General features: G+C 42.8%; 1 protein-coding gene across 2 annotated transcripts; it reads left to right on the top strand.

The window, feature by feature from the left end:
- Positions 1 to 803: 803 nt before the first annotated feature.
- Positions 804 to 23,828, top strand: nkd2b (NKD inhibitor of WNT signaling pathway 2b). Of its 2 annotated transcripts, none has more exons than XM_041045368.1 (10): positions 804 to 1,082; positions 1,208 to 1,234; positions 1,345 to 1,436; positions 18,783 to 18,843; positions 19,665 to 19,792; positions 21,328 to 21,423; positions 21,597 to 21,738; positions 22,053 to 22,110; positions 22,224 to 22,351; positions 22,489 to 23,828. In XM_041045368.1, exons 1-10 carry the CDS (start codon positions 1,058 to 1,060, stop codon positions 23,109 to 23,111), a joined length of 1,380 nt encoding a protein of 459 aa, XP_040901302.1. In that variant the 5' UTR covers positions 804 to 1,057; the 3' UTR covers positions 23,112 to 23,828. The 2 variants fall into 2 exon arrangements, with proteins under 2 accessions (XP_040901302.1, XP_040901303.1); XM_041045369.1 differs by having other exon boundaries at positions 22,227 to 22,351.
- The last annotated feature ends 425 nt before the right edge of the window (positions 23,829 to 24,253 follow it).

Genomic DNA, 24,253 nt, shown 5'->3' on the forward strand with positions numbered 1-24,253 from the left:
AAAATAATAATTTAACATTAGATCAAATGATATTTATTATTGTTTTGTGCTGGGGAATTACTCTCTTCTCTGATCAAGGACAACAAACATGAGAGTGGAAAAAGGCTGGAGCTCACTGACTGATTTGCAGTGCAGTCTGCACTATAATTTAATAGTGCCAACAGATGCACAATTAAAGGCTGCAAATCATTCAGTGTGTTCAGCTGTTATTTGCTCTGACAAAGCATCAGCCATTTTAAGAAAACATTTTGGTCTATATCCCAACTTGTTATAAGTAATGTTTTACAATCTTTAAAGCTCAAGGGAGTAATCAGTTCATAAGTACAATCGATTGGCCTGTGTTAATCAGTAATGTATTCATCAATAATGCAAAAATCCTTCATTATTGTTGAATAGATTTATAATGAAACAGGTTTTGCTCTAAAGCATAAAAATACAGATTCTACATTTTAGAAAAATTTTAACTTAGTATCAGGAGATGGATGTGGCAGACAGAACTGGCCACAGGTGAAAGGTCATGTGCTTGCCTGTAGTCTACAGCGTGGGCAAAGAAATCCCACTTTCAAATTGAACCTGTATATTTATCAGTTTATGTCAGCTATTTTTATCCTATAGATATTCTAAACACCTCTCGCCACATTCTGACTCGTTTACTACCCATAAGCAGATTGTACTTTCATCAAGCAGGTGTTTTATTTTTAAAGCCTGAACCGGAAGCACCGCGCATGTTTTGCGCGTCTTGACGCACGCTCCTCGGTGTGTGTGCTGTGTTCAAAGTGCTCCCACTTTCAGTTGGACTGGAGTGAAGTCTGCACAGACAGCGAGGGCGCCTTGTCTCTCTTTGACCGTCTTACACACTTATCTTGTTTCTGCGCACAGACCACTGATGCTTCAATGAAGACGCGATTTACTGACCCGTCTCTGGGTGAAGTTGGACTTTTCTTCTTGCGGAACAAACACAATGTGACCACGTTGAATCACTGACTGTTTTTTTTTTTTTTAATCCTTGTCGGATTTCGGAGTACCTTATATTGATCCCGGGAAGAGGGACTTCAGAATGGGCAAACTTCAGTCAAAACATGGTAAGATGTGATGTGACTGAAAGCACTGAATGACAACATTTTTTTTTTGAGTATTTCGATTATAATATTTCAAAAACTAACGTTTGTCTGTTTTGCATCCCTGTTCCTGATGACGGGCTCTAAAGCTTGTAAGCGCAGGGAAAACCCTGAAGGTGAGGACCGATCATTTTGTTTATTGAAGGTTTTATAAATGATGGTAATCAAATAAACTATAGACTGAGATTTCTACACTGCTGATCGGCGTGTTTTCCTCATGTCACAGGAGACAGTTTTGTTGTGAACGCTTTCCTCCGGAGAGGGATGGAGGAGTGTGAGAGGTACAGCGCGACCGATCACAAGTTGAAGAACATGCAGGTATGAGGCTTTTTGTTTTTGTTTTTTTTTCCTGTTAAATTTCAGATGTATTTTCTTCTTCTTCCTGCTGATAACGAGCCAAAACAAAAACCAAAATAAAAGCAGCAGCTTGTTTTGATCCCCTGTTTTGATGGAAATTACATAGTAAGCTCTCCAGCCTATTAAGTTCTCCCTTTACTAATTTTTAAGACCTTGTGGAAACAAATTTTAATGACAGACCACAAAAAGGGGGGAAAAAAAAGAATTAAATGAAAATCAAAGAGATTCTCTCTTTTATTTAAGCAAATGTGACTTTTTAAAAAAAATCCTATATGCTGCAGAAATTATAAAATATAGAACTGTTCAAGCGCCTTTAAATGATCATTGCATTTCCTCTTGTTATTCTGTGTGTGCATAATTCATGTTTGTTTAACATTTACATGAACAAAACTCATTATCAGGAGAAAAAAAAAAGCTGGGTGTGTGTGCATTTGCTGATGGGATGGATCTGTCAAGCACTTCAAAGCTGTCTGGCTGAAGCTGTTACATTCCCTTTTCCTGAAAGATGAGCTGAGAGCTTCTTGACTTAAGGGGAAGCCAACTGTATTCACAAGCATGTGTGAAGACACGCTGATGTCTTTGCAAAGTTGTAGGTTGTTGTTCTTTCTGTCATGTCTGGCTCCGGCACAGTACTGCAGTGGTTATTCCCCTGCCAGCATCGTTGGATGGGTTATGACAGCCATGAGCCCCGTGTGTGAAGCGGCTTGGCAAAAGCAGCAGCACACACACACACATACACACACACAGGCAGGATGGAAAGGTAGTCATTTCTCAGACTTAGGGATATAAAGTTTGCTCTTGTGGCTGCTGGCATCATGACTCAGGGCTGTGTCTTTTTCCTCAATGCCTCCCATTCTAGTGCTGCTCCCAGTGGGCAGCCCTCTGTGGCATAACATTACATCACTTCAATTAACGTGTTGTTTTTGAGGGGTACGAGAGTCCCGAGCTCGTAGACAGAAAATGCGAGAGGTTCACACAGAGGTACAGACAATCTGTGAGCTGGGTGGTTGTAATAGTGGAAGAATTATGGATTATATCAGGGCTATAAACCTCCCACTCATGGCAAATTAAAGGAGGACTTTACTCTGCTTCAGAGGAGTCTGAGTTCACACTCCCCTGAAGGGAAACCACCAAAGGCATAAGCTTGGCACTCATTAGTAGGTGGGTCCCACCCTCGCTTCTATCAAAGTCACCCTCCTGATTTATATTGTGTCATTAGTTGGTTACATTAGAGCCTGGTTCACAGACCAGAACTGGACAACTGTCAGCATTTAACTAACCAGCTCCTTACTCTGGATTTCCTTGAAACTATCTCAGGATTGGTTGAGCAGGAGGTGGAAAGAACACGATGCAGTCACATCTGTTATTGCATATATTGGTCTTTTATCTGTCTTAATGCTAAATTGTTGAAGTAAATAATATTTTTGAGCTTTTTCTGTGTCAGAAAGTAACATGGAAACTATGTTTTTCATGCATTTCCACTTCCATTTTTGGGGGGATTTCTTCTGTATGTATGACAGATCACCATTTTTGCTGCTTTTCTTTGTTTCATGTGACCGGAAACTGAATATCTTTGGATTTTGGACTGATGTTTGGATAAAACTAAAAATTTGAAGATGTCACTTGGGGGTCTTAAAAATAATCAGCATGTAGGTTAAGTGATAATGAAAATATTGATTGATGAGTTGTAGCCCTAATGCAGAGTATCAAATGCCACAAAAGCCAGTATCATGAAGGAAACTGATATTTTGACGACATGATGCGCTTGTGCTCACTATTGTACTGCAAACTCAATATGTTCTGCCTGCCTTATTGCAGTGACAGCTCTTTTCATGCTGTTTGAAATGAGCCCATATCTACATTAACATAAAGATAGATGATGTCCTCGGGGGATGTTTTTCATGCCGTTTAGTTTCATCTATCTAACAGACAGTTTTGGCACAGATAGAATTTATCTCTGCTGTAAAACTAATACCATGTAATTATTTAATGATGGGGTCTTAGACTTAGAGCAAGTTCAAGTCAAAAAGAAATGATCATTATAACTGTTTTTAGGGGATTTAAAGTTTTTTGATCAATTTCAGCCACATTTTCTCCTCCTGAGCATTTCAGCAGACAGTAGTTTCGCCTCTTAGTCCTGGCTGATGAGCTGCAGGGACAGTTAAGATCACTTATGATTTCATATAGGAGGAGATTGGCCTAAAACACTATTTAGCTCTGACCATCCCCCTCCTCATTGTCAGATGGGGGAGTAGGATTCCTGAGCTGTCTGGCTGTGACTTCAAAGTGCAGAGCTGCGAGTTATAAAAGGGCTCTGATATCAGTGGAGCCTCCGAACCCTCACCCCTCTATCCCCCTGCCCTGACCTGGGGGATGGGCTTAGAGATGGAGTACTACTGGGGGGAAAAAAAAATAAAAACAGAAACAAGCGCTAACAGAGCCCATGCCCAGCATTGTTCTGTGTAAACCATAAATCTCCTCAATGAAATAGTCCTTTCTATTCAACAAATTGTGAATGCTTTGCTGCACTTTAGCAAGAAATAACAAAAGATCAAAGGATGCAAAGACCTATTTAAGTACTGATATTGCTTCAAACCATAATCCAAGATTGCAGCTGGCAGGTTGCCCCCAATAAGTAATCCTAAAGCCTCCTTATAAAGTGTGATGAGAATGAACAAAGCGAGCGTGATTCAGCAGGATGACTTGGCTCATCCTGGCAACAGTCATCAAGGTTTTGACACTTCTTTGCAGGTGTTCAACCCTGTCCAAGCACCTGGTTTAATGTATCACAGGTGTGATCAAAGTGGCAGTCCAAGGTGCAGTCGCCCACCTTGCCCCAAACGTGAGCGTAGTCTGTTGTTATTGAATATGTTAAAATGCAGAAAACTTCACACCCTCTACTTATCCAAACCTGTGTTCATTAGTGGAAGAGCTCTGTGAAGGTTCACTGTGTTTCACCTCTGGAAACATCAACACATCAACAGTTCAGACCCTCACACGCGCAGCTTCAGTGCTTCATTTTGGAGCTTCAAACAGACATGCTTGGATGCCCAAATAATGACAGCCTAATTCAGCCTTTCAGCACCATCCTTTGTCTCAAAACTTCCCATAGACGTGGCCTGTGAAGAGGGAGTGTGCCAAAAGCTCCAAGACGCAAATTTATTTTGACTTACGGAGAGTTACATAGCACTCACCCCTCAATAATAAATTAGGTTTAAGAGCAGAGTTCCCAAGCAGCTCACTAAACTAATTGTAAGCTAATGTTTTTTTAACATTCATTTGGAATCTGTGAATAAGATTTTCCCCTTATATAAAAGTCCTCATTTGGCGATCCCGCTTAAAATGGATGTTTTGTTTGGACAATTTCGCCACTGGGCATTTGGGTATATCTTCTAGTCTCCATGTTAATTTTGAGTTAGCAGTATTTGATTTGGATCTGGGGCTGGGATATCTGTGTAATCTTAAGGCCATGGCTCTAAATGACATTTTATTTTTCAGTACACAGCCACTAGTTTAAAACTGATCTCAATTCTTTTTTGAGATGTTTGTGTGTGTGTAGTGGATACAATTGTGCAGCTCCTGAGGTCTTGAAGCACTTCAAGACTTCTTTCAAGAAATATTTTCATCAGCAACATCTCAAGACTTTTCTCTTCTGCCTCTCTTACAACCACAAATGACAAAAAAAGCCTGTTTCTGCTGCAGCACTACCAGGCAGCGATATGTGGTGGAGAGGAGACAAAAAGGTGTGCTCATATATGTACTGCTTTTGAAGGGACTTGAAGGCATTTGGAGAGTTTGTTTTTTTCCACCCCTCCTTTTTTTTTTTTTTTTTTTGAAATTGGCTTCACAAGAAGGCGAGCTGTGAGCCTTCATCTCTGAATGAAAAGCATGTGGCTGGCATCCAGAACAGCGGGGTCTTTCAGCACGGCCCCGGCAGACATCTGTTCCTGGTTTGTACAGCAAAATCCTGGAGCAGGGAGAGGGGCTGTGGTGGGAAGGGGGTGGGAGAGGGTGGCGGGGAGTAGGAAAAGAGGAGGAGGAGTGGTGGGTTTAAGGGTGTTTTTTTTTTCTTGGGGGAGATATTTGAGGGGTTTTAAAGGTAGTGGGGGAAGGGGAGTAAGGGAGAGCTTCATCTACCTTGTCCACTGCATTGTTTGGGCAGGAGGTGACCATTGATCTCACCTTACCTTCTATATTAACTTCAAACTGTTGTTAAACATGCAAATCACACCGCCTTCTTGAGACAGTTTTTTTCTCTATGCCGATTGCAATTTGTCCCGAGCAGTGTAAACATCATCACCTGGTTGAATTCGACACCTATCACAAGTGTGAGATGCTTGTTTTAGCCATTCTTTCATGTGCGAGTGTTAAAGTGCGTATCACCACATGGCTTCGCCTGTGAGTCAGAGGTCGGGTCCTTCTCTCACTCTCTGTCTGTGTGTTTGTGAGTGAATGAGTGAGTGAGGGGTAAACGGTGGTTTGTGTGGCCTGTGCCTAATGGAGAAAGACATTAGAACACTGCAGGCGGATTAAATGTTTATTTTTCTGAGGATATTTATACTGTCTGAAATACTTTGAGGCGGTTTGTTCACTTTCACCCTAATTCCCCTGTGATCTGTGCTCATGAAGAGAGCAAGCCCTCTCTTTGGCCATCAGGAGGAATCAAAGAGCCATCACATATTGCTTCACAAGCCTTTGGCACAAATCAGGGGATGTGTTAACCTTGGGGAAAATGAGCTATGGGCCCCTGTTAAACCTCCATCCTTTTGAACTTTTGAATCAAAACTAGAATATTACACAGGGCCCTTCTACAAGTCCTTAAGATTGGGTAAGTGCTGGAGCCACATAAAGTCCCTTAATAATTTGGATTATGTTGTGCTTTAGTGGTGTATTTTACTAAACAAATTTGCAATTACTGTAATCAAATTACCACACAATCATTGTCACACAGAGAACCCGAGGCCTTTAGCCCTGCAGCAGCAGCTGCCTGTTTTGCACTGTTGGTAATCTAAACATTGTCTCTTAAAGAAATAGTTTGAGTATGTTTGTTCTCTTGCCAAAAGTTGGATGAGAAGATTGATACCACTCCCATATCGGTACAGTGAATAGGAAAGGTACAGTCAGCAGCTTAGACATGGGGAAACAGCTAGCCTGAAGCTATCAAAACATAAGAAAATTAGCCTACATGTATCTCTAAGGCTACAGTCAGATCAGCACAGCCCTGCACAAAAAACACAGACAGCACAGGCGCCTCTGGCAAAAAAAAACAAAGGGTCGTCCGGCAAAGAGAAGCTGAACCCAAACCAACGTTTGATGCAGCGCAGCGTCATCCATCAAAACAAATATACGCAACTATGACTTGTTGACTGGCTCTTTGATTTTATAGAATGCCTGCTGTCATTACTATAATGACATGAGCATTTCATCCACAGATATGCCAAATCGGTGGTTATATTTGATCGCATGCATAATGAGTTAAATTTCTCCTACAGCTCAAAGGAGAATAGTATATATTTAGACAAGAGGAACGACAGTCGCTCCACTTCCTCCATTGTTGCAGCTCTTATCTGCAGACATATGGAATGAAGCTCTGTCGCCTTTAGAGATATCTCAGCCCCATCATTGTCACTTTGAAGTCACTTGTCACATTGCTTTTCATGATATTCATGAGATATCCGTTTGCGCACTTCAGAGAGATCTGTGTAGCTTTACAGGACCGGACTGAAGAAAGTCATCATCTATGCAATCGTATGTGAATATCTGAACTCCCGAATGTAGCCCATCCCAGGTTTTCAACCTAGACCTAGACATGCATGGTCACTGATGACTGCATGGAGACCTCACTTCCTCCTCATGATTAGTGTGCTGGTGGCTGTTCGGGGCAGCCCCACCGAGGGTTAACACTGGTCTATGTCTTTGCTTTCGCTCCCTGCCAGGGGAAAGAAAATACCTGAAGCTGGAGCCCAGTGCTTAGCGCTGACATTTTTGGCAAAGGCTGCTGGATCCAAGTCTGTGTTTGATCTTGTGCTTCTCCCAGCCAAGTAAAACACCGGGAGACTCAAAGGTTATTACATTTTAGTGTGTAAGGTATGTTTCCACATAAACCCCTGTTCCCCCTTAGAAAGCTTTAGCTCTTTTCCAAGTGGACTTCATTTCGCAAGCCTTAGAGCAGCCAGGGGAATATTATATTTTTTCAGTTATGGTTGTTGGTGGTGTTATTATATGCTGTCATTATAGCCATTGTTAATTGATTACATTGTTTTAATTACATCTTCAGTGAGTATAGTGCATGTGATGAGCTCAGGGAGGGCACAGATGTTGATCTATTTTTGCACAATATTTTGTTTCTTTAAATATTTGCAGATTGAAAAGGAGACTGAGGTTTTGCTTGTTTGCTTAAAGAGGACAGGGGATTCCTCTTTTGGACATGGGTTTGTTATGAATTCAGCCAGTGGAAACTTGAGATTGTCTCCACAAAGGTCGGATGCTGACATATATTCCACAATACAAGCACTGGGGAAACTAAATAGCAGCATGCGGCACAATACGCTGATAGCTATAAATCTTAGACATGAATACCCCTACATTTTTTTTGTTTGCCAGAGAAAAAATCAAACACAGAAGGACAGAACAGCATAAAGGTCAGGAAAAAGGATCACTAAACTATATGTAAAGTTTAGTCAGGCCATCTAGCTGTGTGTTTTTGGGCTACCCATCAATGATGTTCATGTTGTGATGTAATGTACACCTCCTATAGTGACCCTTTGGTAGGTTATATTCGCTTTCTGTGTATGAAGAGTCCTCAGAGTCACCCCTGAATGCTTCGAAACTTCATCCTTGCTCCACATTCCTCAACCTCACGCCCTGTTAGGTTTGAGGCTGGGGAGTGGAGCACCACACACACACCACAAACCCTGGCTTCCGGTATGCTACACGAAAAAAAAAAAAAAGCCCAGTGGAGGGTACCCAGAGCTGCTGGAGTTGTCACTGGTTGTTGTGATGCTGTGCTACTTGAAGTGTCTTTACATATAAATCAGGCATTCTCACAGAGCGCTGTGCTTAATGTTATACACTCTAGATGGAGTACTGCCATGATTTCAAGCATTTATTCCATACAAGGAGTCGATACCCTAACATCATTTGATGTTCAAGGTAACCTTGAAAAAAAGGTGGAATTTATAGCAGAGCTGTGCTCATAGGTGAACACACTTTACACAGTATCCATCTTCATGCCATCCGGTTTCATATACAAAATGCCATAGTGCAAGATTTATCAAACACACCCAAAACCCAGAACCCCCGAGGAGTTAGGCATCTTTTTCTCTGCTCTGAGCTGAACCTCCCCCTCTTTGGGACCCCAAGCCTGCACATGTGTGGGTATCGCTATTACTCAGCTCATAAAACGCCACAGTCCCATCTGAAAGTGGTTAGCTGTTGAAACACACTAGCAGCTTCAAAGCTTGGATCCAGGGTCTGCAGACAGCACAGGCCTGGCCCTCCTTCTGCACATCACATTCCTCTCCAATGGGGAATGGCTGAAAACTTGCTTTTGTTACACAAACCTGTTCCCGTCATCAAAACCCTCAATGGGTCTCCATTAAAAGGAAGTGGTTTATTTTTGTCATGGGTAGTAATTTTTCAGGGGAATTTGATTTGGGAAATGATGGATTCAGAATGATTCTTCTTATGTGTTCTGAAGTAATAAGAGCTATAAGTATTTATAAACCCAAATACCTTTTGTGTTCTTTCTATATGTGACAGAAAGGAAGGGAGAGGATGAAACAGTGCTGAAAGAGGCCACTGTTCTCATTTCCTCTGAAGGCAGCCTTCTTTTCTTCCCCCACCCATTTCTTTCCTGAGCCCGTCCACTTCAAAAGCTGACCTGGCCCTGTTTGCCATGTAACATGTTTACCTAAAGGCTCATTTCAAATAAACAGCAGTTCTCTCTGCGATGCCTGCCCCCCTCACTGAGAACCTTTCAGAGACACCATCTGCTCATAGGAGGTGCTTCACAAAGACAACGCACTCTTCTAAATCCGGATTTTATTTCATGATATCTCTGCAGAGCGACTTCTGTGGTGTATACTTTTATAAAAAGAGCTCTTAGCTTACAGTGTACCGAAATCTGTTTAAAAGTAAGAAACAAATATCTTAAGCTCATAGAAAATCTGGTTTTGGAAAGTTGGCGCGCCAGTAGATGAATACAGCAAAATTCTCCAGTATAGTAGCTCTGCAAGGTCTTTCTCTCTAACCAGCTCCTACTTCTTTGTGTTGATAGGGGCTGACTGATCTTATCACTTCAAGAATGCCAGTGTATCAGAATATCTGAACTTTTACCCCCAGTCCCATGTGCTCAGCTTTGAGAATCGCTCCATCCTGGTAGCACCTGATTATCTCATAGCTTTTAAGGTGTCATTGCACATCAGTGCCGTCTGCCTTTTGAAGCATAAATCCACCTTCAAGAACTTTTATCAAACATTAAGTGTCACACTTAGTGCTTTTAAGTGGCCTGCCTCCAGACTTGTGTGTGATAGAGAGCAAGGCTCCATCAGGCTTGTAGCCTTATACCTGAGATAAGATAAGAATATATGAGCAGCTAAGCTAAGCTAACTCAGCTCATGTTTAAGTGCAGACTCCTTTCATGGCCTCACAGCCCCGGTTTCCAGTAATTATGGCTGTGAAAGCAGCAACTCTCTGTGCGCTCTGTTGCAAAAACTGAGCTGGAGAAGGAGGTGGAGCTGAGCTGAGCTGCCCTCTGCACCATAGCCTTTTGATCTCTGCTTGTGCCATGGATGAATTACGTTCCAGAATTTCACACTGAGGAACTGTGCTTCAGACACACACAGCTAGTCTGTCAGGTCACTAAAGTGCACACATGGCAACTTCAGTCCAACAGGAAGAAGCACAGATGTTAAGAGTCTCGCCGACTGTGGCCTCAAAATCTTCACTTGGCATCTGTCTGTGATGTGTCACAAATAAAAATTATAATTCATGGTTTGCACCACGAGGCTTTAAAATTCTTGTCTTGTAGCTACAATTTCAGAATTAATTCATCACATGCACGCCCTCATATCCTTTTCATTTTTTTTGACCAGTAATTTTCTTTGAGAATAATTCAGCAGAAATATGAATGAGCTTCGCATGATTTCAGTGCATCAGTAATTGGTCCGTGTGCCGCTGTCTTTTTTCTACACCTCATCTGTTCATCTTCAGCTTTCAACTTTGTCCTCTTTTTCATGGGAAGTTGTGTCTCATATGCCAAAGCATTACAGCCACCTTTGGCAATGGTCCATTTTACATATCCAGGCTTCCTTCTCATCGTCTGAAGATCGCGGAGTCTCCTCTGCTTCCTGCTCCCAGCAGGAGTGTATTTTTAGGAATCCTCAGGAAAACACTTGGTGTTGACCCTGGGATGACCCCCTGTCCAGTTCCAGGCCTGTGAGGAACTTCACAGCTTGGAATTAAGCCGGTTCTTGCAGTGTCAAGAATTCTCGTGGTCTTTGAGACTGGCAATCCCTACCAGCTGGCAGAGACGAAAGCACTGGACTGTCAAGGAGACTAACATAACAACAAAGAGAGAGAGACAGGAGATAAAAGAAGCACAGCCACTTCTTTTTCTCTGTGTGTCAGATTTAAGATATTTTGCGCCAAAAATGGTGCAGCAGTCTGGAAAGCCAAGACATTTTTTTTACCCAAACTATGTTGGCAGGATGGCCTAAAGCCTTAAATATTTCATAGTAAGGAGTAACAGTACCAATTATGCAAACAAGTGGTGTCTCCTAGGACCTGAGGTTTGGCAAGTGTCACTGAGAATAGTTAGGCAGTGGCAGATGAGTTATTAGAGGCTCTGCCTGTGTACTTGCCTGTCTACCTTGGTTATTTGTTGCATCCTGCTGCACTGAACTCTGTATTTTGGCTGTCTCCAACCAGCAAGCCAGATTCCCCCTGAGGGCCGAAGGCAATAATAGTACAGTACAACAGCCGTCCGTCTCTGTTTGCCCAATATGCCTCCCAGATGGATGTGCTGAGAGTTCATGCAACATTACTGGCTGATTGGTCACGGCTGCACAAGCTCCTCTTATCATGGTCAGTCATATGGATCTGTACCTCTCTGAACAAGTTACCCATAGGGAGCAATAACCAATGCACTGTAGAGCTTTGGTTTTGACCCCGAACCTGTTTTTATCCTGTTGGAAGACATGTTCAGGAAACCAGCAGGGCAGCTCATCCACCAACCCACAAGCCTTTTAACAGCAGGAGTGCCTCAGATTTAAGTGAGCAGCCAAAAAAAGTCATTGTAGATTAGACAGACAGCATCATTCAAGTGTGTGTACTCAAGTGATTCCCAACCGCAGGCACTTGTACCCTACGGGGTGCTTCTGCTTTTACCAGGAAGTATGCGGAAAACTGAGCCAAACCAGATAAACTCAACTAACTACAGAAACAAACAGGAATTGTAATTTGATTACAGTTGAAATAGTTAGCTAAAAGTAATGAATAAACAGTTACATTTGTTAGCAAACGGTATGGATATAGTTGAAACTGAAAAGTAATCGATAAACTGTTTTACTACACACTGAATAGGCAGTTTCCACTTTCCACTTAACATCCTGTTTAGAACCTGACAGGTAGCATTGATGAGTGAGTACTTTAGCTCATCATCTTTGGGGGCACATCAGACAAAAAAAACGGTTGGGAACCAGTCACACATAACACGTAAAGCTCAGGCAACGTTGCTGCTCTTCCACACTGACGTGCAGCTGTCCTTCCCCAACATGGTTTGTTTACATTTCTCAGTCACCCACAGGAGCACTGTAACGCCTGTAGCTCCACCACCCTCCAACCACAGAGCCTCGCCCCTATGAACTGCCAGGCCGGGTTTTCAAAGCGGTGACTCAAATCCCTTGCAGCTTAACAAAACGAGCAGTGAAAACAGTGGTGTTGGTGGTTATCTCACAGGTGAGAGCAATTAAAACTGACATCTCAATAATAGACAGACAGCTGGAAACCTGACACTAACTACAGTACACAAAAAGAGCCCTTACATGTGAGAGTGATTGTGTTTGAATGGTTTCACCCAGCAGGAACAGACAAGGCAGAGAGGTGACTGTAGCTGACAGACAACCAGTCTGAAGAGTCAGTTTATACTAAATCACATGAGATCATTGCAGCTGATGAGTTTCAAATTCTGCTCAGCTGGACACTTGTGGAGAGCGCCTACATGACAGCATGAGAGGTGGCGTTGCTTCGGACGGTAATGGGATTGGCGTCTCAGTCACCTCACCCACAACCTGGCATTCTCAGATCCACTGTGTTGTTTAAAGGGCCTGTGGAATGTGGAACAAATCCCCTCAGCTTTATCAGCCTGGGCGCACTCCCCATTGGCCAGGCTTAAGAGCCAGGGGCCTGCGCGGGAGCTTACAGAATTTCACATGGAGGCCAGAAACAGAGGAACATCCTGTTTGAGTCTAACCGCCTGTCCCACACTGGCTTTGATATGCCGTTGCCTTGTGCACTCGCCTCTTTTTTGTTTGACAGGGCGTTCGTGCATGCTCAAAATATGTTCTGTGTGTCTCCTGTCTATAATCAGTGTACTGTTTAGTACACAGATTCTTGTGTATCTGACTTGAATTTTTGACATCTGGTGCTGCAATATGAGAACTGTAGTGCTGAAAAGATTATTTGAATAATTAGCCGATTGAATTAGTGGATTTTTAATTATCGAGATCATTGATATTATAGTTATTTGTCAGACAAAAACACCAAACATGTTCTGGTTCCAGCTTCTCAAATGTGAGGATTTGGGCTGTTGAACAGAAAAAAAAGAGATGTCATCTTGGGCTAGGACAAATTGTCATAGGCATCCTTCTATTTTGTGACGCTTTATAGGCTCACTGATTAGTCAGGTAATTGGAAAAAATAACTGACAGACTGAGTTTATTTGAGTTTATTAAATATTGTAAGTTAAAATACTTTTAGTTATTAATACCTACCTACCTAGTATACCTTAGCATCAGACATGAACTGCTGACTTGACCTAGTGTTGACTTCACCCTTTGAAAAGACTATTTGATTATAAAATGAAAAGATGGTGTCACTTGTGACTGTTAAAAGATCCCATTTTACTATACTTTTGTTTGAGTAGATCATTAAATGTTTGAGTGCATATTACACGTAGCATTAGTCATGTAAAAGTCCACGCAGAGGCTATTGCATTACACCACCAAGCCCTGTTCCATCTGAATTACAGTAAAGCAACGTACTCTCTGTGGTGCTGTCATAATGTGTATTGCGCTTAGATTTTAAACCTTACTTGAGTTTTTTTTTTGTGTGTTTCAGATACAGTGAACCATGAAAGCCACTTTGTGTTTTTCCCCCTGCAGTAACTGATCAAATACATTGTGTGTTATGATCTGCTACGTCTATAATTTAATATATTTGCCTAACCCAGATTCATGAGTGTGATTCCAGTCACTGGTATGAGGCACATGGTTTCCAAGTCCCCTACAGTAGCTGCCTGTATGACAGCTGACAGGAGGGCACTCCATTACATCAGACTCCTATCAAAGCCCACTTTAATGAAGGCAAGCTGATTACAGCACCGGTGACAGATGCAGGGTGGTCAGCCAGTGATGCTAATCTTTGTTTATGCCATCCAGCAGGTCATAATCAAAGTGAGAGAAAGAGCAGTGGTATGGTGCGGAGAGGCGTGCAGAGTTTAGGAGATAGTCTTTCCTGATTGAAGGGTGAACGGGTGACTTTCAGCGGTTTACGTGCTGCTCTTACATAGACAGGCAAGCATGCTCATCTCTCCCCACAGCTGTTGTTATACTAGGACCGAAGAGGCTTCGCCCCAGTGATTCATGTCCTGCCAAGGGAGAGGTTTTGCCTCCTGTTTGACCTCAGAGTGAGTCCCACTACCCCGAAAAGGGCCATATCTGGGCCATCTCGGCCACACGGGGCCAGTCCAGATAACAGGATGGAATTCTGCTCTGATCTCATTTCCATTCATAGAAAGACGAGTCATGGCACACTGATAGATAAATACATAGATAAAATACCTTAATTAGTGGACAAAGGCAAATTTTAGTTGTATAGTAATGACAAACATTGAAAAGGCAAGGTTAAGGCTGAACTTGAAAAAGCTCCAAACCCTTACTGAGGGTCCTTGGCTCAGTCATGATAACAGCACACAGTTATAAACTGAACCATAAAAACATGCTTTTAGCTTGTGTTTATATTGTGATTACAATTAACATTATTAGGCAGGCTAACTCTAATCCAGCAGTATGTTCAGTACTGTTTACTTTAATGTTGCTATTCACCACTAGCTGAGGCCAGTGTGCTCTGTTGACTCTGAGCACCATAATTACCCTGACTTGGAATGAAAGCTGAGGCCTGACTAACCAAAAGGAGAGGGGGCTTTCAGTTCAGCCGTCAAGAGACCAACATATTGTTCTTTTACTGTCTTGCAAGAGAAGAGACAGAAGTTGTGCAACTGGCCTTCTCTCTTTAGCTCCCCATATTTTCAGCACCAGCCCCCCCGCCCCCCCTCTAGTCTCCCTCTCTTTTCCTCTGCCTCTCTTCAGTATAACCGCTCACATCTGGTTTTGAGTCAAGGCCAGGTTGGTTTCTTTTGGAATGGAGGGCTTTTATTTCTCAATGGCCCCACTCCCTCTCCAGTTTCATTCTGTGGTGAAGAGTATGCAGTTTGTTTACGAACTGGTGTTCCTTTCTTTATATTGATACTATTCAATCCTCATTTTCATCACTGGGGAACCCCACAGTTATCCCCAGTTAATGGCCAGTGGGAGCGAGAATGCTGGTTGGCTGGTGGTCATCAAGGCTTTCCTGTGGCGCCCTCCTAAGTGTCAGTTCCAGGTGACCTTGTATTTCTAGAAACTGTACATCCTGGAGAACTCCCGCTGTTAACCCCTCAGTATTTGTCTACCAAGGCGCTCTCTGCATCAAATTAAGGAAATAACTGAGATTGTTGGACTGGTTTGGACAAGGAACTGCACAGTACAATGCAAAGAAGAGAGACACAAAGAGATTTAAATGTACAGTAGTATCACCTACTGCGCTGCACATAGCCAGCTAGGTTATTTTTTGCTAAAGAATAAGCTATCTGAAGTATTTCAGAAATCCACATAGCTTTGAAATTAGATGAAGAAGCTTCCAGACAGTATCCTGTTTTTGTATTTTTTCCAGCATGTGTTTGCACTTGGATACGCATCCACACATCTGATCAAGTTGCCATATTTCATACCCCGAGGCCAGAGGAACTGTGTAAACAATCTTCATGTTAGCCTTCCATGTTTTGAAGATGCGATTTTTAAAATCAGTTGTGCTTCGCATGGTTTGAAGAATGGACCAAAAGAAGTGTATATACTTATATTTAGGGGCTGAGCTAGAGGGGGGATGAGAGAACAAAGATGTGCAGTGTTTTCCAGTGGGAGGATGGGTGGGAGTCAGGCAGAGAGAGAGAGAAACTGCTGGGGGATGTCTGATGTCACCTGGTAGGGAGCTATGAAAGCTTCTCCTGGTTACCCTATCCCACATAAAAGTCTGGCAGTAGGCTGAGGCTTTAGGGAAGCTTGGCAGAACTGCTGCATTAAACAGGAACAAACATCACACAACTCTCTGTCTGTCTCTTAATGTCAAGACGTCTGGGCGACAGAATCTGTTTACATGGAACACTGTCAGTGCACATTTCCAATGCACTGTTTTTTAAAACAACAGAGATCTATTACCTTATCATCCCCTTGTCATTCTGGTAGAAGCGTCTGTCCCACACATGCAATTTTTCATCAGTCTTCCCTATACCTGATATCACACACTGGGTGGATGTATATGTATCATGGGTTTCAGGTGTATGCCACTGGTGGAAAACAAGGAACACTCTGCTCCAAAACGCTAACACATTTGCGTTGCCTACAGAGCAGTTTGTGATCTGATAGTGAAAGAATGAGAGCTGCTAGATGCCAGAACGCAGTTAATTACACATGTGGTGGGCAGATTTGAGCCCGACACCGTGGGCGATGTGGATGGAGATGCCATGTGTTTAGACGTTAAACTGCAGACTGCGGTCAGACCCAGCCTGCTCTCTCATTAGCTCCCCCAATGGATGTAATGGAGGTGGGGGGGGGGTGGGAGCCATGTGTTCAACACAAGCCCTGCTGGTCCCCTTCTTTGGTGCTCAGCAAGACGTCTCCTGATAGCTGAATTTTAATTAGAGACAAGATTCACTTGTGGCAGTTGGTTGATTGATTCGTTTCATTATATTTAACGCTGAATCCTGTCTTTCATTTAAAGGTGCTTATACCTTGCTCTGCATCCTCATGGGAACTGGGATGAGAAGAATCAATGGTTGTCTTTGATGTTCCTCTGAGCTGCAGAACAGTGTGTCTGTGTGAACTCCCTCTTCCTTACATACTGCCCTTCATTAAGGGACTGCGGTACAAAGACGGGAGATAAAAGCATCCAGCGCAGAGAGGAAACAACAACTTGGCTGCAGAAACCGTACAATCTGGATGTGTAGGGATGCACATACACTCTTCTCATGTCTAGTGTGTGTATTTGGTTTTTTGTTTTTTGTTTTTTGTTAAGAATGCTCATTTTTTGGGGCCCAGGGAGTGGTACCAGTTGTCTCCACCTCTCCCAGAAGCCTTCCAGAGACTGTAAAAACCCACCTCCATCTCTCCCTCTGAGCTCACAGGAACTGGAGTAAGCAATAGATAGGCCCTATCTTGTTTCAAACAAACTGCATCCTCCTCTGCCTCTACTCTTATCTGCATTTCTCTTCTCACATCTTTGTTCCTGTTATGTTTCCTTCCCTCCTTTCCTCCTTTGTGCCCTCTTTCCTCTGCTCCTTTCTTTCTTCTTTATTGCTCCCGCTTACTTCCTGCCCCTCTCCTGTTTCCCTCCCCTCCTCCCCCCAAGGCTCAACTCCCATTCTTTTGCTGTGTTCTCTCAATGTCTCCGGTGGCCAATTTGCAAGAGGTGTCCGAGCCTTGACCCTGAGACTCAACCAGCTCCCCTCACTTCAGTGGTGAAGGTCAGGGCCGGATTACAGGCTGGAGGTATCATCCTCTGAAGTGAGGAATAATCACGGGCTATGAGATTGTTAAATAGAACCACAGGCCCTGGCGCTGTCATTACTCTGAGAAAGAGGGGAAGGGGAAGGAAGGGGGGGGGGCTCATTCACCTAAACGCATGCAGATGTTCAGACTCTCTCATGAGCCTCGGCTCTGTTGAAGGTACATGGAGTTCTTTTGTTTTCTAGCATCTATCTGTTTTTTATTTGTCTCGTTTCAGTGGGCCTCCTTGATTCAATCTGGTGAGATTTTATTTCAAAGTGTGTGTGGAGCAGCTCAGAGGACTGAGAATGACGTAAATAAGATGAATCATTTGTTGTTTAAATACTTGTGGTTTAGGGCCTGTGCTGCACTTAATTTTCATTGTTTCCACAATCCAGTTGTAATTAAAGAATGGCCCATGACTGTGTGCGCGCGCATGGAGACCCTGTTGCCTTTACCTCAGTGTGCCTCTGCATTAGCACATGTGTGTGGGATGGTTATGAATACACTGTGGTTCTGTTTTATGTAGGATATAGATTATTCACATATGACAGCAGAGCCTTTTTCCTTTCCACCCCTTTGTCCCACTTTTGTTTTATGGCTACGAAATTGTGTATTTAATCAGTCCCATCCTATCTGCATGGAAATTTCCATCTGGCAATTATTCTCCATTCAAAATAAATACGTGCATGTTGCTGAGAGCTCATTGTGAGGTTTGTTTTACATAAACCAAACTTCTCAGAGTCAAGTTTTCAATGAGAAATACAACAAAACTTTTTTCCTAAACTCTGGGCTTCTTCCATCAAACTCTTCTCAGTGGGTTTCCATGTCAAGCAGCATGAGAATAAACAGGTTGGCTGAGAGAGAGAGAGAGAGAGGGGGAGAGCTCAGATGATGAAGTGCATTATGGGTTTTTTGATGGATGCGAGGGGTCCATTTGAAGGGCTTGGAGGAATCTTGAAAGCTTGGCTGTGGCTGTGCTCGCTGTGTCCCAGACAGTGAAACACAATAAGCGTGCAGATGTTCAAAGTGTTTGGCCGCGCTGGAGCCTCCAGCCCTCTCCCTCTCATCTGAGTAGGAAATGCTTTAGCTGGAACTGTTTGTTTTCTCTGTGTCTGTGGTCTGAACTGTAGATTCACTTACATCTCTGACCCCCATCCCCCTCCACCCCCACCCTTTCTCTCTCGGCCTCTCTTTTCCTCTCTCTTCATGTCTCTCCTTGTCCCAGGAGTTTCCAAGTGGTGAGCTGAAGGAAGGACAATTCACAGATCAACACTGTCCCCTAGAGGGTAGGTGGAGAAGGATGTCTTTTCACTTACTGATAAGCTTTGTGGGAAAACAATCCTTGAATAATTTGTGCTGCAGAAAACACATCTGGCATTGGATGATATTATGTATGAGCAATCAGCATGCATGATTCCATAAATAATAGAGCCGGCATGGATAGATCTGTATGATATCAAAGCATGCATTGATTAGTCCAAGATGCTTATGTGCATTCTAGCATGACGATGTATGAAAAAAAAAGATAGTTTTTCATCTATATAGATGTTATGTTATCACAAGATTGTAGTCTTTAATTTGATGTTTACTGTGCAAAAGGTATATAGCAGATAATTTTGGGTTAACAACGTTTTCATGAGAGGATGCCAAACTTCATGGGCCAGAGGTAGCAAGCACATATATACCCAATACTAAAATTACATGCCGTAAAGAGTATGAGGAACATTTCCTGGGCATCACCGGCACATTTAAAAATCTCAGTTAACAGTCACAAAGTTTAACATCAAGATATTGCTTTGGTTTTGTGGGCTAGAATAAATGGAGATCCAAAGAGAGCCTCTAATGCACATGTGTTACAGACAAAAGCACAAAAAGAACTGTGAGCATCTGGTGAGAAGTTTTTTTTGGAATGAATAGGCTGTCATGTTTGGATACCACATTTATAAGCGAGGGAACAATCAAGATCTAAGTAAAGTTTATGGTTTTGTGAGGCCTTGAGATTTTTCCTGGAAGTGTAGTTACTGAATCACACAAAATACTGCCTAATTTCTACATGAGAAATCGGCATTTTTGTTCCTAACTTAAATGTGTCCTCTTGCGTTACTAGTGGTTCTTCCTCCTGAGAAAGCCGAGGGCTGTGAAAGCTACCTGCAGTACCTGCACTCCGAGGACGGAGAGCGAGAGATTCTTAGAGATGCCACCAAAGCCCCGGGGAAGAAACGCATCAGTCTGGATGTAAGCAGTCACATGACCTGGCCAATACTGCTATTCCGTGATTGAGTTTTCAATTACACCACAGTTCACAAGTGCATTACGTCAGCTGTGTTCAACAGAGAGGTAGCGCTTGGGCACAACTTGTAGCAAGAAGGTTCAGAGTTCAATCACCAGCCCAGGTCTATTCTGAAAGAAGTTCAATCAATGTTAGGATTTCCTTTAAATGCTTCTTAATCTAAAAAAAAATACAGCTTAATTGGACTGCAACAATAATTATTAAGGGGAGCGTGAGTGCCTATCTCTCCATGTTGGGCCTGTAATGGATTGAGGATGTGGACATTATATTTCAACACTGGAAGACAAGCAATGTGAAAGAAGAGACAATAAATTAAATCCGTACTTGCAACAGTGAACTAGTGTTGCTTCAGAGACAGGATTTTTCAGGTCAGAAAAAGGTCTCTCCTGAGCCTTGCGCTAAGAGCCAAGAGTGCTGAAACTGTTTTGTGTTTCAGTGAGTGAAAGTTATTTAAACATAGCTTAGAAAATAAATGCATGGTGAGTAACCTCTATCCTAGCCACCGCTGTATGCCCTCGCCCTGTGCACAGAACATCTGTATGTATGTTGACACTGCTTCAGACCATATCCTGATTGAATTTAGGGACCAATAAATAGAATAAATAGATTGTAATGTTTAGACTTGCATGTTTTAAAGAAGTGCTTCGATCTGCCCTTTGGTGATCACTGCTGGTTATGTGAGCTGAGGAGATCTTATAGAACCATAAAGGACTGTTTCTCTCCCTGGGGTCTCCTCCCCTTGTAAATGCACACCGCCTTTCACACAGTGTCAGCTCTCCACCATGTGTGCAGCACGGCCTATATTCCAGATGTTTATTTTTCCAATTATGGCCATGTTACAAGATACATCTGAAACAAAGTTTTTGCCAAAAATTTGTAACTGAGTAATGGTTGCACTCGTACCCCCACCTCCCCATGCACACACAAACTGCTGAATGGATTTTGTTGAAAAATTATTTGTTTACATGCTGAAAACCAGAAATTTAGCCAGCCCACTTCTCAGCTATATAGCGGTCAGTATGTACGAGTTCATACAAAAATTTGATTTTTTTTTTAAGGGTTAGGGTTAGAGTTACCTTTCGTCACATGGACTTCAATTGTTGCTGTTGTTTATTTTTTGCTTTGTAAAGCAGTCTTTTAAGTTCCCTGCAGACAATACTCATTCACGATTTGATTTGAATTCACATCATAGGGGATGGTGTCATAAAATCCTCTTTTTGACGGCAGGTTGTGGGGCTAAATTAAGAAAAATGGCACTCATTCCCTTTTAAAAGAATCTTAATGAATCATACTGAAGGCCTCGGCTGTGATGACTGAATCTGATGTACTTTGCCGCCCCCTGTTGTTCTAAATAATTCTGTGTTTGGTCTTTGAAATGTGAACTGTGTAAGCATAGCAAAAATATGCACATAGACAACTTTATATTAATTTGTGTATTTAGTATATTCTAGCTTTTCAGTACATGTGTTTGCATTCGTAGGACTTGGAGTGTGATGTGTCCGTGGAGGACGACAACCGTCAGGAGTGGATCTTCACTCTTTATGACTTTGACAACAGTGGGAAAGTTACAAAGGAGGTGTGTATGTTTCAGCTGTCATTACACTCCCTGTCTTTTTTTCCTGTATCTGTGCTTCTAGGTGTAGAGTATATGACAGAGTACTGCAACTAATAATGACAGCTCGTCCCTTTCAAGTGTCATGTGACGAATGTAGGCCAACAGTACAAACTGTGCTCTTCCCACCACTATAGGACATGTCCAGTCTCATGCACACCATCTACGATGTAGTGGATGCCTCTGTGAACCACTCCTGCCATAACAAGAGCAAGACTCTGCGTGTCAAACTGACTGTCACTCCAGAGCCAAGGTGCCACAGAAGAGAAACAGGGACAGGTAAATGAAAATCAATTCAAATAAAACAGCAATTTACAATTTACAAATTTATGATCCCTATATGTGATGAGACTACTCAGTGTGCCTTAGATTTGTAGATTTGGGGGATAGTTTTTGTTCTGAAACCCAGATCTGCCAGGTACTTACTGAAAGATGACAACTTCCCGTAAGCCCAACCTGATTATTTAAAGCAGAAAATGTATAAAACAGTTATTGAACGTAAAAGATAAAAACTCAGTGCTTCAGTCTGTTATTCAGGACATTGCTGAGAACTTTCTGCGATTTTTCTGAGCTCTTGTGCTTTCACTCTTCAGATCGCAGTCATCAGGAGGAGGGGCGCTCAGCTGACAAACGGCTGTCGTCATACATCAGGTCAGTAGCCACTAGGGATATTTTGCTTGGAGGCTTGCAGATCAAATTTGTAAACTACTGATCATTTTCTCAGAATTCTCATTTGGCAACTCATCATTTTTGTGTATTTTTAGCAGCAGAGGGCAGAGCAACGAGGCACCAGCCCCTGAGGGTCAGCATTACTGTGTGGATGAGAACACGGAGAGGAGGAATCACTACCTGGACCTAGCTGGTATAGAGAACTACACTTCTAGATTTGAAGGTAAGAATCTTTTCATTATATTTTACAACCTGTTTGCTGTTGTGAACTTACAGAATGTACAATATTAAAATCCAGTTTATTATTACAATGGAAAGCTGGAGAAATCACTGACCTGCTGTCTCTGCACTGTCCTTTAGGAACCACCCCTGCCTTCCCTCCCCAGGAGCCTCATGGTCGGAGCTCCCAAAGCCAGAGCCGCTCCCGCTCCCAGGAACCAGAAACCCAAGTTATTCATCAGCGCCGTTCGCAGATCATCAGCGATAGCTACAACCCCACAGAGTCTCGAAGCAAGGGTACACAGTTCCTCAAATCGCCCAAAGGAAACTACAAGGGAAGCGGAGGGAATAACGGGGGCAGCGGGGGTGGCAAGTCCACCAAATGTCACGGCTACCACCCCCCTCTGCAAACTATGCTGCACAGTGGCAGCGCAGCGGGCCACGGAGGTCAGGATGTGTACCACTTGCCGCACCAAGCCCAACCCTCAGGCCACCACCAGCACCCTTTGCAATACAGTCACAGCAAACGCCTGAGGGCCAAAGCCAGAGAAGCCCTTTCCCCATCCAAAACCCCACTGTCCCCTCAGTCCCATCCCCAGCAGCAACCCCCTGTGCCCTCTGTACTGCCAAGCCTGGAGAGAGAGCAGGCCTCTGGCCCTCCTGGGAGCCCAGGGTTTGTGGTTCCTGTGGTCCAGCGCCACGAGCACCACCATCATCACGAACACCACCACCACCACCACTACCACCATTACCACCAGACATGACCGCCCTCAGTGTGCAGTGACTGAAACTGTACAGGACCAACCACAAACAAACCACACCAGTCTGAAGGACTTAACATCATCCCACGGGAGTGTCTTACACTCTGTCCAGGATCCTTTTATTCCCTTGCAAGCTATACAGATTTATCCTGAGATTAGATGTACTGAGGAATGGTGTACTGTGATGGCAGATGGCATTGGACCGGAAGGATGTTTTTCTGAAGTTAGTGTGTAATAACAAAAGATGTGTGGCACAGCTTTGAAGTTTTTGTCCATTTTCTGCTGGGACTGCTGCGATTGTTACCCAGTTTTCAGTAAGGGTACAGGTACCAGAAAGAAACAGATCAAAGGACTTTTGACCTAACATCCTTTCCCTCTTGATGCTGTCGGTTGAAGTCCCAGGAAGCTATATATCAGAGTAGGTGTGTTGTTCTGTGTGAGACCTTTCCAAAACATGGATCTCAGGTGTAAAGGTGCTGCTGCTCTCAAGCTTTTCACAGAGGCTTCCTCCTCTGGGAGGTCTGATGTGGACTGAGGGGTTTCCTGTTTGGGGAGGGAGTATAAAATCACCACTGCCAGTTTTAATGCAAAAATATCTTGCTATATGTATAAAAAATCTATATATGTAAACACATTTTATTGTATAATTATTATACTGTATATGCATATTTCATCATGGATATAATTATGCATATATGTATTTTGTCTTTTATATATTTTAATAAATGTTATATAGTACATTTAAATTATGGCAGCTGCAGTTTGTTTATTTCCATCTGACACACTCAATAAGGGTGTTTTCATTCAAACACCCTTTCATTCAAAAATGAAAAACTCAAACTCAAACGGTTTGGAGGCTTGAGAATAAGTAACTAACACCTAACTGATTTCAGAGTAGATGATACATGTCTAGTTTTCTGGTCATTTTAAATTAAAAGGATTAAATAGGAATCAAGGCTGACATTTTGCAGATGATGGATTTCAATGAATGTAATTGGGACGTCAATGTGATTCACCTACTAAGATGCCAGCTGATTTTTTATCAGCAGCAAAAGAAAAGCTCTGCATCACTAGAAGCTACATTAGATTATTTTCTGGAAACAGTGGCAACTCTCAACCAGTAATACTCAACCAAATTTTTACAG

The sequence above is a fragment of the Toxotes jaculatrix genome, chromosome 8, assembly GCF_017976425.1.
Source record: "Toxotes jaculatrix isolate fToxJac2 chromosome 8, fToxJac2.pri, whole genome shotgun sequence".
Taxonomy (NCBI): domain Eukaryota; kingdom Metazoa; phylum Chordata; class Actinopteri; family Toxotidae; genus Toxotes; species Toxotes jaculatrix.